This window comes from Oryzias melastigma, linkage group LG17, assembly GCF_002922805.2.
Source record: "Oryzias melastigma strain HK-1 linkage group LG17, ASM292280v2, whole genome shotgun sequence".
In the NCBI taxonomy this organism is placed as follows: domain Eukaryota; kingdom Metazoa; phylum Chordata; class Actinopteri; order Beloniformes; family Adrianichthyidae; genus Oryzias; species Oryzias melastigma.
The window spans coordinates 20,811,881-20,827,892 of NC_050528.1; the positions used below are offsets into that span (position 1 = coordinate 20,811,881).

Below are 16,012 nucleotides of genomic sequence, written 5' to 3' on the forward strand. Positions count from 1 at the left end.
AAAAAAAAAAAAAACGAAAGACTTGCAGGTGTTACAGTTCTGATCTGCTTCTATTATGAAGTCAAAGAAAGGCCTTTTAGGAATACTTTAACAGCCTATTTAAGTCATTTAGTGTTTTTTAAAGAGTTTTCTAAGTTGTTTATACATTTTTTCATAGTATTTCTGAAGAGCTGAATCTTATTTCATGCTATTCATATTTTACAATAACTTAACCTGTAAATGATTCATTGTCTGTGCCTATTTATTTTTTCTGTTCTGTACATATATTTTCTTTTATGTATTTAGAATGAAACTTGAAGATGTATTGCTAAAAGTGCAAAAAGTAAAAATGTTTAAAGCACTTTTTAGAAAGTTACTCGATTGTTTCCTTTTGTTTTAGACTACAAGGAATTGCAGCTGATGGAGAAATAATTGGCCAAAAATGTCCCTGCTTTTGTTGTTGAAGATCTTTCAGAGGGATTTTGACTTTTTTTACATAAAATAACAAGCAAATGAGATGAAGTGCAAATCCCAGGCACACAAAACTTCAAAGCAAAGGAGCTTTAAGTGAAGCAACCCTCAAAAACTCACTTTTTGAGCTTGTCAGCAGCTCTATTATTACCCTGCGAGGCAGCTGGATTTTCACAAGTGTTGCAAGATCTGAAGACGTCCAGCTGGCTCCAATCTGTGCCATGCATTTATGATAATGAACATTAATTAATACAAATTACAGTCTTTGGCTGCCAGCTACTTGCTTTAGGTATGATGATAAAAACAGACAGAACAATGTCATGTTTCCATTTAAAAAGTAAAGCCAGTGCTTGCATTAGAAAATGAACGATGTAAAAGTAATTAGAGAAAAGTCTGCTGGGAAAAAAAGACAACTGCATCATTTTATCTGAGATAAATATCGTCTTATTGGTATAACAGTCTCTTCAAGCGTTTGTTAAGTATTGTCTTTTTTTGAAAAAGTAAACCAGTTTATTGCATATTGTTTTCAGCATTTATTCCCTTTTTTTAGGATAAATCTAGTTATTTCATAAAAAAATGTAATCTGCTGACTAATAAAAACCAAAAAACGTCAAATATTTTTTTTACCAAGATCTTTCCATAAAGAGGATCTGTGTTTTTATTTGTCCTAATATTTATAAATATTTGGAGCTGTTTCAGTGGTAATTACATAGTACTGTAGTTGTACCCACAATTTACATTGTAACTACAGAGTATTTAATGTGGTATTTTTTGTACCTACTGGGTACTAATATGGTTCTTTTATTCTTCCTACTAGTTATTTACATGGTAACTAAATAGTATCTACTTTTGTAGTACTTATAGTACTTTTGTTTTACCTATTGGGTATTTACATGCTAACTACAGTATATTTACATGGTACTTTATTGTTCTTACTGGGTATTCATGTGGTACTTTTGTTGTACCCACTGGGTATTAACATGGTAACTAAATGATATTTACATGGTACTTTTATTGTACCTAGTGGGCATTTACATCTACAGGGTATTTACGCAGTACTTTTGTTGTAGCTAAAAGGTAGTTTCTGTGCAACTACTCCCTCTTTACAAATGGGAATGGTAATTAAAAAAACAATTACTTAACATGTACATTTCACATACATTAAATGGTACTTTCTGGATACTTACACTTTTCTTATTAACAGTAAATACAATGAAAAACACAAAATAGTACCACAAAAGTACCATGTAAATACCTATCCTCTTACATATGGTGAATACCATGAAACACAAATAATCTTGCAACAAAAGTAGACAGTAAATTCTGGAGACTTCTTCGCTGTATTTCAAATGTAGTATCTGTTTGATTACTATGCTGTTGCACAAGGTAAATACCATAAAACATACACAACGTTAACAGGGTTCCTCTGTTTTACTTGCCCTGTCCTTACATGTGGTTAAGCTACAAGATCTAAGTACATAGTAGGTACCATGTAAAAAAAACAGTGGGTACAACATATTCACCCTGTTACATACATGTCCAGAAGGAACCACGTAAGTATGAACCAAATAGTACCCTCTATACACAGTAAGTACCACACTAGGACCCAGGGGGTTCAACAAAAGTTTTAATTACCACTTAAATAACCTGTAAGTACCATGTAGTTACCACTGAAATTCTCTGTAACTACTGTACTGTAAAAGCAGCCGTTATCAAAACTGTTTTTTGCCAGTGAGATGAATCAGCCTCATGAGTTTTAAAGCACCGCCGCTCTGCTAATGTGAATCTGGCTTTTCCACTCGTGCTTCAGATTATTGCTCAACCACCAGCAGTTACACCTTTTTAGTTATCTGCCTCCTGGATCTCCGAGTCATTAAAGCCCACCAGGTATTCTTTCACACAGAGATGCAACAGAAACAGACAAGAGAGCAACCAGCTAACAGGCTTTTTGCTACACTACATTACACTAGTCGTCTTTAGTCGCGGGCGAGCACATTGCTCTGAATTATACCCCCCCATGATTCACGGATCTGTGAGAAAAATGAGCAAACGCTGTGATGTTTGATGGGGAATCATGCAGGAGGAAACGTAATAAAATCGCTGTCGGCTCTTAACATCTCTGTAAACCGGCGATGGGTTTTGGGCTGAACAACAAATAGAGCAGATGAGGAGAGAATGCTGAAGACAAAAGCTACAGGACACGGTGAGAGAGAGGGTGAAGCAGAGAAAGAAATGAAATCTCTCCTGCAGAAGTGAAGCTGCGCGTTGAGGACGCACACACTGCGTGAATCTGATTATAGCACACATTTAAGGATTGATGCAGCTCACAGTATCAAATATTTATGTAACATGCATGCACAACACCAGAATGTAGCTTCAAAGTTTAGGACCAACTCAACACTGTTTGTGCTAGACATTGGGCAAAGACGTTTGTCTATTGCAGCAGAACATTTATGGTTTCACAGAAACATCCTAAGCATGGTGAAGTGAATGCACAAATTCTCTCAAAGTGTAAAGTAACTTAAGGAAAAAGCTGTTCAAAATTTGAATTGCTTCTCCCAAAAAAGTAACTATAAAAATAATTTTACTGCTTCCTTTTACAAACAATATCAAATTGAAAATAACTGAGGAAACAAACACACAAAAACAAAAAATAGATAAAAAAAAAAGGATACATTAAATTGATATGAAATGGTTAGTCTGGAGGAGTTCAATACTTTTTCTTATTTGCAATTTTACTCTTACCTAAGTAGGAAAAACTCTTATTTTGATCAAACTAAGCCAAAATACTGACATTTTTTTTAACTGAAGTTCACTCATTTGATGTTGTTTCTTGTAGAATTGCCTTTGTTATGTAACTGACCTCACAAATCTGTAGAAGAGTTAGTGTGCATCTTTTCTCCCAAATATTGTTTCAATCTGCCATAGATGTTCTGGCATTTTAATACATTGTATTTATGTATTTGTTTGTTTGGCTGTTTACGTTAAAATAGTTTCTAATTTGACACAAACGTATAGATACTAAAGACAATATTAACAACAATGACAAAAACCATGGTAATATAATAATAATAATAATAATAATAATAATAATAATAATAATGTAAGATGCATTTGAAAACAAATTATATTTCACTCTCAAGATATTAGTATAAATATAATTTAACAACAATAATCATATTCATCATCATCAATATACAATAACAATCTCAGTAACCAACATTAAAATATTATCCAAGTTTACTATTTAAAATCTTCGTGTATATATTGCATTATTATCCTTGTGCAAGCTGGTATTTATCATACATTTTTGTATTGTGCCCATTCTAAATGCTTTTAATTGTTTTTAAACTTTGAAGTACTTTACCTTGTTTTTGTCAAAACCCCAGACTATTTTAGTGCTCACACAGACACACAAAATCCCTTCATGGTTAGTTTGTACCGTTGAAAACTAAAGTTTTCCTTTTCCTTTGAAATTCTGGGAGTTTGTCTCCTATTTTAAATAGTTTCTGGATGTTATTTCACATAACTAGTTTTATGCTTTAGTTTGATGTTTTACAATATCCTGTAGTTTTAATATTTAATAGCGTTAAGAAGTTGATTTGTTTGATCCAAGTATCTTACCTTTGTATAAACTTGTCATGTTTGCAATTAAATAAAACATAAAGATAACCTGGTTACACTATATATGGCATTATATAGTTCAGTAATGCATTTTCAACCGTTTTTGAGGCCAAGTCTGTAGTACTGATTTTTAAAATAAAATTAACAAAAAATGAAGGATGAGGTGAACTGAAGTTTATTGTAAAAAATTATATTTTTTAGATACATAACAGCCTGAACAGAACAGATACAGATTAGACTACAGTGTTGCTGGGTCAATCAACAGTAAGGTTCCCGAAGAATCTCAAAAATGTTTCAAGATGTTTGCTCTTCTCCATTTACTCTCATGAATAAACGTCAGCACCTCATGTTGCTCAATTTGAATTGATTTTTTTTTCAACTGAATTACAGTTTTGAAATATAAGACAACCTGATGAGAAGTTTGCCTCCTGTGAAAAGCAATAGGAAAGAGGTTGACACCAAATGTAGCTCACATGGACACCCCCCCACCCCAACACCCCCCTCACCCCACGTTTTGATGTTTCCCACCACTTTCCGACCATTCCATCCGCGGGAGATCTTACAACTGAATTTCCATCCCCGTAGTGGAGTTGAGGCTCATTTCAGAAATGCTTCAGTGTCAGAATGTGTGAAGAAGGAGGCAAAATATGAGGCAGGCGGCTGAACACGCACAGAGAGCAGTCAGAGAAACAGACAGTGTCAATGGGCCCCTCAGCTCCCATGAAGGCGATGTCACTAATGGGCCCGTCAGGCCGCGGTCAGCAGCCCTAATCAGCACTTGGATAAACAGCTCTTGCTAATGCTTCACTTTGTGCCACATATGCTGATTTGGACAAAGTTTCTGTCCAGAAAAAGTCTCAGAAGCCGGTTTGGATGACTTTTGTGCGCGTTTGAATAACTGATCGTGTTGGCTCGTTGGAGGAGCAGACTGATGGCTCTCGTTTGCCAAATCACTCTGGAAATGGGGCGACTTGTGCACCACATGTGACGGGATGTCAAAAATCTTTTTTTTTTTTTTTTTTTTTTTTTATCCAAGCATTTCATACTTGTTCATTTTTTTTAAATCTTACTTTGCATTTCTTAAAAATCTTTTACAAAGTTTTAAAAGTTATTCCTGTTACCACATCATGAAAACATCCATCCATTGCAGAGAACGCTTTATCCCTTTCGAGGCCAACTCAACTCTTGTTGGATGAAGGCGGGATACACCTTTAACAGGTCGCCAGTCTGTTAAAGGGATCATAGAAACATTAAGTCAATGTCATTTACTGTAATGACAGAAATCGCTGCATTTTTTTCATCTGGACTGAATGATAAGCTAAAATCTAAAGGGGGAATTACCAATTCATGCCCATCCCCAAAGCAATTTTTACGAATGCATTTGCAGCTTCTGATATCAGCTTTATATGAAGCTCTTTGACAATGGGTCTGATACAGAGCAGAGCAGTCAAATTTATACAGTTTAAATGGGGATGGGGAATGAATTGAGGTGGCGCTTTTACACTCACCCGATGACCTTCGCCGATTCACTTGATTTCCCCACATCCAGGGTGTCGATTGGAGAGTAGCTGCAACTGTCAGATGTTACTGAGTTCAAATTCAAAGGCTTTTATCTTTGAAAACGTATACAATTGAAAGAACTTATTTTTTTTTCTTTTTGGACTCTAGAACAGTGTGAGCTAGTTGAAAGATCCTATAACATTGTCAAGCTGATTACACGAGGCGTCCCCCGATACCTCTGCTAGTCACAACTGCCCTGTGGGTGGATATGGGCTGTCTGCTCCCCTGGGTGTGACTTTTTGCGCAGTCAGTAAGGACCCTGTATTGCGCACCATACTAATGATTAACATAAAGACACTAGAGTAAGGGCATCGTACGACATCATCACCCGTAGGTCGTAAGTGCATACAACTTATGTTAGCCTTACTTCACTTCACAATACACTTACCACACACACGACAACGTACGTTCAATTTCATGACATCCCTTGAGGTGGCCATACGGACGTCAAGGGAACCAAAAGACACACCTGCTCCTGTCTCCAACCCTTCATGGGCCCAACAACCAAAAAAATCCACTTGAACAGGATTTTGACTCACATTTCAGTACCTCACTTCAGAGACACCCTTTGTGTTCCTCAAATGGAAAATTATTTTTGAATAAAGAATGAACCAATCAAAGCAAACGTTCAGGTGTCTTTCTTTCCCTTCCTGATTGAGATGCCCTCACAAATGAAGAGAGGCTTACTTTCAGAGTTGCGTCAGTTCTCACAGCTCTGCATCGAGCTGAGAAGAGCACTTTGTATATCTGGCCTGCAGCAAACACACTGGACCGCCCGTTGGTGTGCAACACATCAGTCAGCAGCGTCCACACATAAAGCCTCTGCCAACTGCACTGCATCTTTTGAGCAACCCTGAGGGATACTATTGAAGATGCTCCACAGCTATAAAGGCGAATGTAAGACTGCAGCATTTTGGGGGAAGAATCCTTTCCCCTGTGTGATTGCTTTTCTCCCTTATCTTTTCATTCAAAATCATATTTAATATATCTATTTTCTTCTTATTGCTAGAATATAATTTCTTTCTTCTCACCTACTTTCTGTCAAACCATCTTTGTGTTCACTTAGTTGTGCTTTTTTCTGCTCTTTGTCAAAAGTTGAAAAAGAAAAAAAATGTTAAGTACAAAATTTGGCCCCATAGCTTAAGTTTAAAAGGATTAATTGTAAATTGGTTAACCTTTAACTTAGTGAATTGATCCATGAGCTGAGAGGTAATGAGTTGAGGTGCAGGTTACACAGATAATGGTAGGAATCGATGGTATTTTTCACACTATATGGCTCACCATTAATTGAATGGTCTATTTTTGAAATGATGTGATATATAGGCCTAAGGCGCATCAAACTGAGAGACTGAGAAAAGTCAGTCAGATTTCATTACCTGTGTTCACAGTAACTCTAGAGCTGTGACTTTGTGACACATTTACCCATTAGCCATGTTAGCGTATTCACAATACCTATAACTTCAAACTTTGATTGGAACACACGAAAAAACAGACTGATACTGCTAAAACTAAGGTTACTGTGACTATGCTAACTCCCAACCTCGTTAGCAACATGAAAGAATACAGTCCAACACCACTGTACATTAGCTGTGTTAGCGTATTTACAGTATCTGTAACTCTTGTTTGCAACATGTAAAAACAACAGATTGATACCATCAAAAGAAAGGTGACTGTGACTGCATTAACTCCCAACCTTGTTAGTAACGTAATAAAAAAAGTATAGTTTAACACTGCTACACGATAGCCGCGTTAGCTTTGTCACAATAAACCAAAACTAGTTTGCAACATGTAAAAAGAGCACAGTCTGATATTGTTAAGACAAACGTTGCTGTGGCATGCTAACTCCCAACCTTGTTCGTAACACATGAAAAAAAAAAAACTACAGTCCTTTGTCGCTACATGTTAGCTGTGTTGGCTTAGTCACAATAAAACCAAACCTAGTTTGCAACTCGTAAAAATAAAAAACAGACTGATATCGCTAAAACAAACGCTACTGTGACTGTTAACTCCCAACCTTGTTTGCGACACGTAAACAACCGGCTGTTATCGCTAAAAAGAATATTTTGGACTACATTAACTAACAACCTTGTTAGTAAAACATAAAAATACAGTCCAACACTGCTACATGTTAGCCGTGTTAGTGTGTTTGCAAACACCTTGTGTGCAACATTTTGACAGAGTATCGTGTACCTCTCAAATTTACTTGTACATCAGCAAACATGACTAAGACTAATTAATATGTAAATTGCTCTGGATTATAAGTTGCATTGTTTTTGAGAAAAAAATATATATGTATATGGTAAAGCCTTGATCAAAGTTAGCAAGCATTAAAGAGGTTAAAAGATTTTGGTTAAAAATAACTTGTTTAGTCAATAACTTGTGTTATTTTTGCCTTTTACTCGCATTGTTTTAGAGTTTATATCTAAACGGGGGAATATCAGGTGATTGAATTATGTCGGAATTTAAAATTTGTACGATTTTTAAGCTTTTTCTGTGGCTGATTGTTGTGTTGAACCGATTGTGCCAGCCGGATCTACAGTCAACTTTAAGTGCTGTTGCACTGTCAGAACATGCAAATGCTTTCCCACAACACTCATACCTGATAGTCGAGCCTTTTTTTTTTTTGTTTTTTTGCTGACGGGGAGAAAAATATGCCCAACAGCCTCGCTCTTACACTTTTTTCTTTACGTTCAAATGACTATTCCCCCAACACTTGTTTTCTTATGATTTCTTAGCAGAAATAGATATTCCACGTCTTACCTTCGCCATAGAAACTTGCACACTTCATTTACCTCTACCTTTAGTTGCACAGCTCTACCCCGTTGCTGTGTATTTTCAACTGCAGGCGGCTCGTGGTAAGCCCGGGGAAGGTGTCTTTGTCTGCCCACACATTTCTGCGCACAGCCGGAGCATAAAAACTTCACCGCACATCTGACAAGATGTGCCAGTCATCCAGATTTCTTCAAGCACTCAGATGTTTTCCGTTTCGCAGGTCCGGAGTTAAGCGTGTTGCCGACACCCAGCCTCCCCGCAGCATTGTTTATGTGTTTTTCTCATTTTTGTTTCCTCTAAGTCGTGCTTTCTCTTATTATTTACCACGAGCTGAGATCTGTCCAAAACTCTCCCTTTCTAATGCGGTTTTCCATCTCGCTGCGTTTTCATTTGCTAAGCCACTGCCCGCTCTAATTTCCCACATTTTCAGATCAGCGTGAGCTCATGATTACGTCCCATAACCATGTAATGCTCGTCTGGGCCAAGCACATTTGAAAGGTTAGGTATGATTTGCCCTCCTTTTGTCTACCGAACAGTGGGGTATGTGGTTTGGTGTCCCCCTCCACAGCATGCCTCAGAGTGAGTGAGCCACCAGCGTCATCTAGTGGGTAAAAGCTGTCATGGACATGGAGTCATGGAAAAGAGATTTTTGGGACTGGAAAGGCAGTTTATGTAGTATAAAATCAGAAGTACGTTGGCAACAAAGATAAATGATGGCTAGATTAGAGTGTAATATAATGAAGATGTGCAGGTCTGTAGGAGGCAGGAAATGACTTTCCCTCCAAATAGCTGTTATGCATTAACACAAAACAACACAGTATGAATGCACGCTTAAATATTATTTTTTTTTATATTATCTCATCCTATTCTCTTTCTCTCCTCCAAACATTTACTCAGACTTGAAAGCATATTTTTGTAAACAGAAGGACGGAGCCGAGTCAGTCGGTGGCGTACGAACAAGAGATACGTTTCACTGGAGACTGTGGGAGGAAGGGGCGCTTGGTTGGAGTGGTATTGCTGGATATGAATCTGAATCGCTCAGAGCTCCATCTGCGGTGTGCTGCAGAGAAGATGAGTCATTTGGCCTGATATAGCGTGGGTCAAAGAAACCCGAAAATCCCCCAGCTCCGTATCCACACAGTCGCAGAGACAAGTCCAAACACTCGCTTTGTTTGTGGTTTTGATTAGTTCCTGCGCGACTTCTTGTCGAAACGAACATATCAGTGATTTTCTTTATTTTTTTTCCCTGACTTTTGTCTGGATAAATATCTTTTAAAAATGTATTCCATCTTTGTCGCTGCATATAAAGAGTAAACAAACTCTCACATTGTTATCAGATGACACGGCACTTCCTCGGCGAACACGGTGTTTACCAACCATAATAGGAAAAACGAGCCGACTCAGAACATTTTTTTTTATTTATTTTGCAAAGCTTTACCACCGCTAACAACGTTCTGTCTGCTCTCCTCAACCCTTCCTCTTCTTCAATCACCTTTTGCTCGACTGCTGAACTGTGTTTGGGAAAGCAGCACACACGATAGTGCACACACTTGGCCCTCGTGGTCAGAAACTGATCAAATTAGCAGCCGCTCTGCACAAATTGGATCCAAAATTATGTTTCTGAGAGGCAGAGGAGGAAGATATGAAGCTCCTTTATCTCTATTTTGCCGTGTCATCACTGTCCTTTGAGACGCACATTTGTCTGACACAAACATTTTATGGGCTTTGAGCAGTTTTGCTGTTTACGCATTAATGTAAGGGCAACATATTTTTACATTTTTTTAACCTTCCTTCATGCAGCAGTTCACAGATATAAAAATGCTTCATTTGCTTTCTGTCTTGTTTGCATTTACTCTGCAATAACCGCTCTGAGATTACAGGAATCTAAACGGACTCTGACTGTGAAAGTCTCCCCATTGCTTATTATATAACTTTTACAATAAAAATGTTTTAACCTGACAACAGAATTTTTTTTTTTTCTCTAAAAACATTTTTTTTCTGGTTACTATCTGGTGACCACTAGGTACTATCTTAATACTATCTGGTGCGCACCAGATAATAGCAAGAAAATTATTATTTTTATTTTTTTTTACTTTATTTATTTATTTCCTTTAACTTCGATGTCCCTTTAGGGGCGACGTAGACAACATTTCACAGATTTTGTTTTTTTAATCCTCTTTTTCTCAGTTTTGCTTTGTCAGGAGAAAAAAAAAAGGAAGGAAGCATATTATGAAAATGTTTGCCAACACCGCCTGCAGGGTACAGCATAATATCATTTAAGTTGTAACATTAGATTTGTCATAGCTGACAGGTTTGTCCCACACAGGGTAGCTTTGTGAATTCCGCCCTCAGCACTCAGGGTAAACATGCTGTCAGTGAGAGGATTTAATGTGCTTGTTTTGTAGCAGGTGTGCCTAACAAAGAAAGGAAAAAAAAGAAAGTAAGTAAGCTGGTATTTTTAGATTTTTAAACAATAGTTCCCCCAAAAATATCATGTACCTGAAGACGGTAAAGTTTTATTTGTGCGCTTAAAGGTCAGACCTTCACTTCCTATTATTAATTGTGTTCACGTTGTCGTCTTTGTATTGTTTTGTGATTGTTGACAGTTTGTCAATTTGGTTCATTTACTCAAATGCTCCACATTTTATCACGCAAATTGATGTTCATAAGTGAGTGGCAGCTCGTCATGAAAAATGCAAATGTCTCTTGATGCAGTTATGAGCTTTGGATCTCCTGCTGCTCCCCTCTGAGCCCCAAAGTGACCTAAATAGTGAAAAAAGCTTTTTTTTTAAAATACACTTCTGCCTAAACAATAGTGCAAAATGTCAGCAGATGCACCTGGTATCCTTGGATATGAACCTTGTTAATTAAATGTCCAGCGATTGGAGACTTTGTTCACCTCCCGGTGTGTGAAAAGTGTCGCTTCTTGTTTTCAACTGCATTCCAGAGGAGTGCCAAATGTTTGGTGAAAAGACTTAAAGTCAAGGATATGAACGAGTGTCATCTAAATTCATTCAATTAAATTCAATTTTAGGAAATCATTTGTACAACAAGAAATTTGCTTTCAGAAAAATACAATATATTTGATGGATTTAAATGTCATGAATCCACACAAATACATTTCTTTAATTCATCTTGTTTTACATTTTATGAATGCAAAATATGAACAAAGCTTGAGTTTTATAGTTTAATTTAACCAAGACATTTAAGAAATAAGATTTTGTTTGCAAAAATGTACTCATTTCTCTGACTTATGATAATATCTGTAATGCTGCGTTCACATTGGGCAGACAAAGACAAACAAAAGAAATATGTCTAAATGTCTATGTATAAACATATCTAACTTAGGATAATTAGTCATAAATTGATTGTAAAATAAAAAAAATGAAATGAAAAAAGTAAAAGATATGGAAATATATTCATATTAATAAAGCAATACTCATATATTTACATAGACTTGTGCTTTTCCATGTGTGTGTATATACACGCATGTATATGGTGTCCTTATAATTAGCATTAATTATAAATTGACAAATTTGCTCTTATATGACAGTACATGAAACATTGGAACCATGGAATATTAGGTTTGTCAAGTAGAGTTTAAATAATTGCCTGAAAAAGAATCAAGTTTAAACAATCGCACCCCTATTCTGCTCATGTGAATATGAGTCTTACATCTATTCTGAACTCAAACTTGAGTTATCACATGATGTTGACCAGTGAGCGTCTTGAGGCCAGGCCACTCGTCTGTTCGAATGTCCCCGACTCGTCTCAGTTGACAGTGAACACTGCTGAGCCAAAGCCCAACTAAACTGAACTCATTATTGCCAATTTTCTTTGCCCTAAAAGGCGGCCGCCTGGCCTAATATAACTGCCACATTTAATTTCCATCTGCCAAAAGGTGGCAAGTGAAGACGGAGCGATGAGAGCTGATTAGCAGGAAGTGAGCCAGCTTGAAAGGATAAATTAAAGTTTGGCTGATCAGGAGTGCAAGGACACGGGATTCATCCTTTGGCAGAAGCTTCTGCCGCCGCCACCGCCATGTGGAAAACAATGAATGCAAAGATTTGATGAGGCTCTCCAGGCAGGGGGCAGGGTTTTTCTTCTGAATGCTGCCTTTTATCTTTTTTTTATGTTGCTCAGCGATCAATCTCTGCAGTCTGTTGCACTCAGTACAAACAGAAACCTAATCTCTCTCCGTGCTGCCTTTGATTAGTCAGGTGATATCATTGCTAAAGTGGATCACTCAATGCTGATAAGGGTCAATTTATTTGAACATCCACTGATTTTCTTTTAAGCTGGAATTTAACTCACCAATCTGTGTGGCAATTAAATGTCACTTTTACCCTTAAAAAGATATTTTGTCTCTTTTGGGTTGGTGTGTTACCTTCCCAGGGCTCTTGTTTTTACCTTTTGTTCAGTTGTTATTTTGTACTATAACACCATACTTCTTCTAAATCCATATTCTGTTATTTTTGGGTGTAGCCACTTTTAATCCAACAACTCTCTAATATTCTTCAGTGACATAAAAAACAAGTTATGATCACATCCTCTAATTGGATATAGTGGACCTGCTGGCTCTCGCTTGCTGTCTCGCACATGAAGAATTAATGGAGCGACATTATGAACACGGTTGGCATCTGTTCCTGGCCACCTGGCAAGGTTGACCCAACACTTTTCCTACCCCAGCTTTGCTTTCAGACCGACTCCTGAGGGAGATCCCTTCCTCTTTTGTAGGTAGAGAACAAAAATATCTGCCTGGTTGTACATCTACAGTTTTGAAACATAATTTACCAATCTTTTATTCTTTTAATTTGTTTTTTGTATCAAAATAAAACTTGTTTTATTATTATTGAGGGATATATAACAAAAAATGCTGTGTAGAAATCCAACGGTCTCATCCAGAAGTCGTGAAAATAAAATAAAGATTTAATTTGTGACATAAACAGAATTATTGACAACACTGTCAAAAAACTGTCAAATGTTCTCACTTTACGAATGAGCTTTGATTAATTTATTTATCTGGCATTCATGTAAGTATAGAAAAGAAAATGCAAAAAAACACTTTGAAGTAATAAAATTGAAGGAATTTGGCTGCTTTTTAATTGTGCATTAGGCCTCTGCAACGCCCACACAAGCAGCCACTTCCAATAAGAAGTCCATGTAGTATGGCAAGCAAAAGAGGTCATAAATCACCAGGAAAAGTGGCATGAAGATTGGCGTATTCATCTTCAAAAATGAAGTTTTTTTCACATGCTTAAAAATATTAATAATAAACAAAAAATAAAAAATGGTGTAAATGGGTAAGACGGGTTTAAAAAGTGACATCTTATTGCATACAAACCGCGTGTCCAAAATGCCGCTCGAGCGTGTTCAAAACCACGCGTCCAAAGTGCCGGTTTGTTGTGTTTCATACAGGACAAAACTCGAATTAAAAGGCTAAAGCTGAGAACGTCCTGCTTTTGTCTGCAATGTCTTAGTGTCTATAGCCTATATGTGTCTATACATTTTTATTGACAAAATCCTATTTCTTAAATGTCTTGGTTAAATGAAACTATAAAACTGCTTCGTTCATATTTTGTAGTCATAAAATGACTTTTTTCCCCCCTTCCTTGTGTTCTTATACACATGGGCTCTGACTTTGTTTGAACAGATTTTGCACCTTTGGTCCCATGGCTAAAGAAATGAGCCGTATTCCATCACAGTTACCTTACACAACAACTCTATTCCCTAATTGGTGCTTGAGCTTTTAAATTGCTTGTGTTTGCTCGCATGCAGGCGCAATCCCAGAAGGCTTAGCCAGAAAATTCTGGCTTTTAATACATTAAAAAAAAAAAAGAAAAAAATGCCAATGTTCTGCCTTAAGCATGGCTCCCTATCCCACTGCTGTCTGGCTTCCATTACAAATGGATTCCCCACTTAGTCAGCAAGAAAGGAAGCATTTAATTAAGACTAACGATATAATTAAAGCTAATAAAAAATGCAATTTGCGTCATAGTAATGGTATTTTTAATAACATTGAAAAAGATTTGCTATTAAGCTTAAAAGTTAATCAATATAAAGAAATTTCAGCATATCTGGTTATGTGGATTTGCTTTCACTTATATAGCTATATTTTTAAGGTAAATTTAATGTAAAAAAATGATTCAGTTCCGGCACAGAAAACCTATAATAAATATTGTATTATTTAAATTGGGTTATAACTACTATATTTTCAACCTATACTTTATTCATTTAGTATTTTTTGTATTTCATTGGGGATTTCTTGTCTCTTAACTCTTTCCAAAATTGAAACTAAACTTTAGGTATGGGAATATAAAGCATTTGTCTCCAATACATTTTAAAGCATTGCTATAGAATAAAGAACACGCTTGGATCATTTGGAGCTTTTTAATATTTTCTTCGTGCAAAAGTTTCATCTTTCTGAGCAACTCTTTTTTTTGTCACAATCCATTGTCTAAACCAAAAAAAAAGATCAATAAAACCTATTATAGCAACAGTAACATCAATACGTTGTAAAAGTTTTATTGTTTGGCAGAACCGTAACGGAGCTCTCATCACAGAGGTTCAAATATTTACACTTTACAATTCGCTGCAGTAGCTGAAATGTCTCCAGGAGTAAGATATGGGAGTTTGATGGTACGCTGTGCCGCTGTGGAAGAATAATATTGCTTCTGCTCAGCTTTTTTCATCCCCCACTTTTCCCTTGTAATGAGAAAAGGGAAGGAGGAAGAAAATCTGCAGAAAGAATACGTTTTTTCATACTTGTGCCATTTTAGTTGATGCATTTCCAAAGTGTTCCCAGTAGTCTTTTAATGGCGATGATGCAGTTTTTAGCTAAAATCAAAAGATGTGTAGTTTTCTTTTACATGTTTTTTGCAGCATTTTTTTGCAACATTAACAAAGGTTAAAAACACTAAAAATGACATTAAGCCTTTTTTTCTTCCCTCAAATGCAGGTAACTCGCCTTCAGAGGAGTCGGAGGAGCGGGACAAAGAGCCCAGGACTCTGACCTACCCCGCCTACATCGCCAGTCTGCTGGATACCGGCGCTAAGCGTATGACCGCTGGCGTCCGAATGGACTGCAACAGCCAGGGTCAGTGCCCCCGCTCCTGCCACCTCTGCCACATGAGTCCAAGAGCGGCGCAGGGCCGGCAGCAGTCCGAACCCGTCCTCCTGAAAATCACCAAGGCTGCTCCCATCTATGAGCTGGTGTCCAACAATGAGACCTATCAGGTGTGCTTTTACTCATCTCACATCGATCAGACTTTTACATCAGTCATTTGGTTGTCTCGCTTTTCCTTTTCTATCAAAGCTGTAATCTCATGTGCAGACAGCAGATAAAGCTGCAAACATACGTTGGTCGGCGCGGTCGCTCCGCGCGAGCGGGCATCCTGCCGCGAAGCGCTGAACGTGAGGATTACGGAGAACGCGAGGCGATTCAAAAGACGCAACAACCAGAAGAGCAAAGTCTCTCCTCCTTCGGGGTGTCACTCCTGTCTCTGCAGGAAACGCGCTTTGCCATAAATTGCTGCACTGTGCTGCGGCTTATTTGACTCCATCAATACTCAACATCGATAAAGCTTCTGGTCCTGCAGCAGAAAAA

The 16,012-nt window shown here is 37.3% G+C and overlaps 1 protein-coding gene across 6 annotated transcripts in view; it reads left to right on the forward strand.

Moving 5' to 3' along the window:
• astn1 (astrotactin 1) overlaps window positions 1-16,012 on the forward strand; it is a 373,519-nt gene that overhangs the window by 311,265 nt on the left and 46,242 nt on the right. For all 6 annotated transcript variants that reach the window (XM_024273426.2, XM_024273427.2, XM_024273428.2 and 3 more), the window contains one exon: window positions 15,365-15,642. In XM_024273426.2, the coding sequence (XP_024129194.1) occupies window positions 15,365-15,642 (278 nt within the window). The remainder of the gene's footprint in view (window positions 1-15,364; window positions 15,643-16,012) is intronic.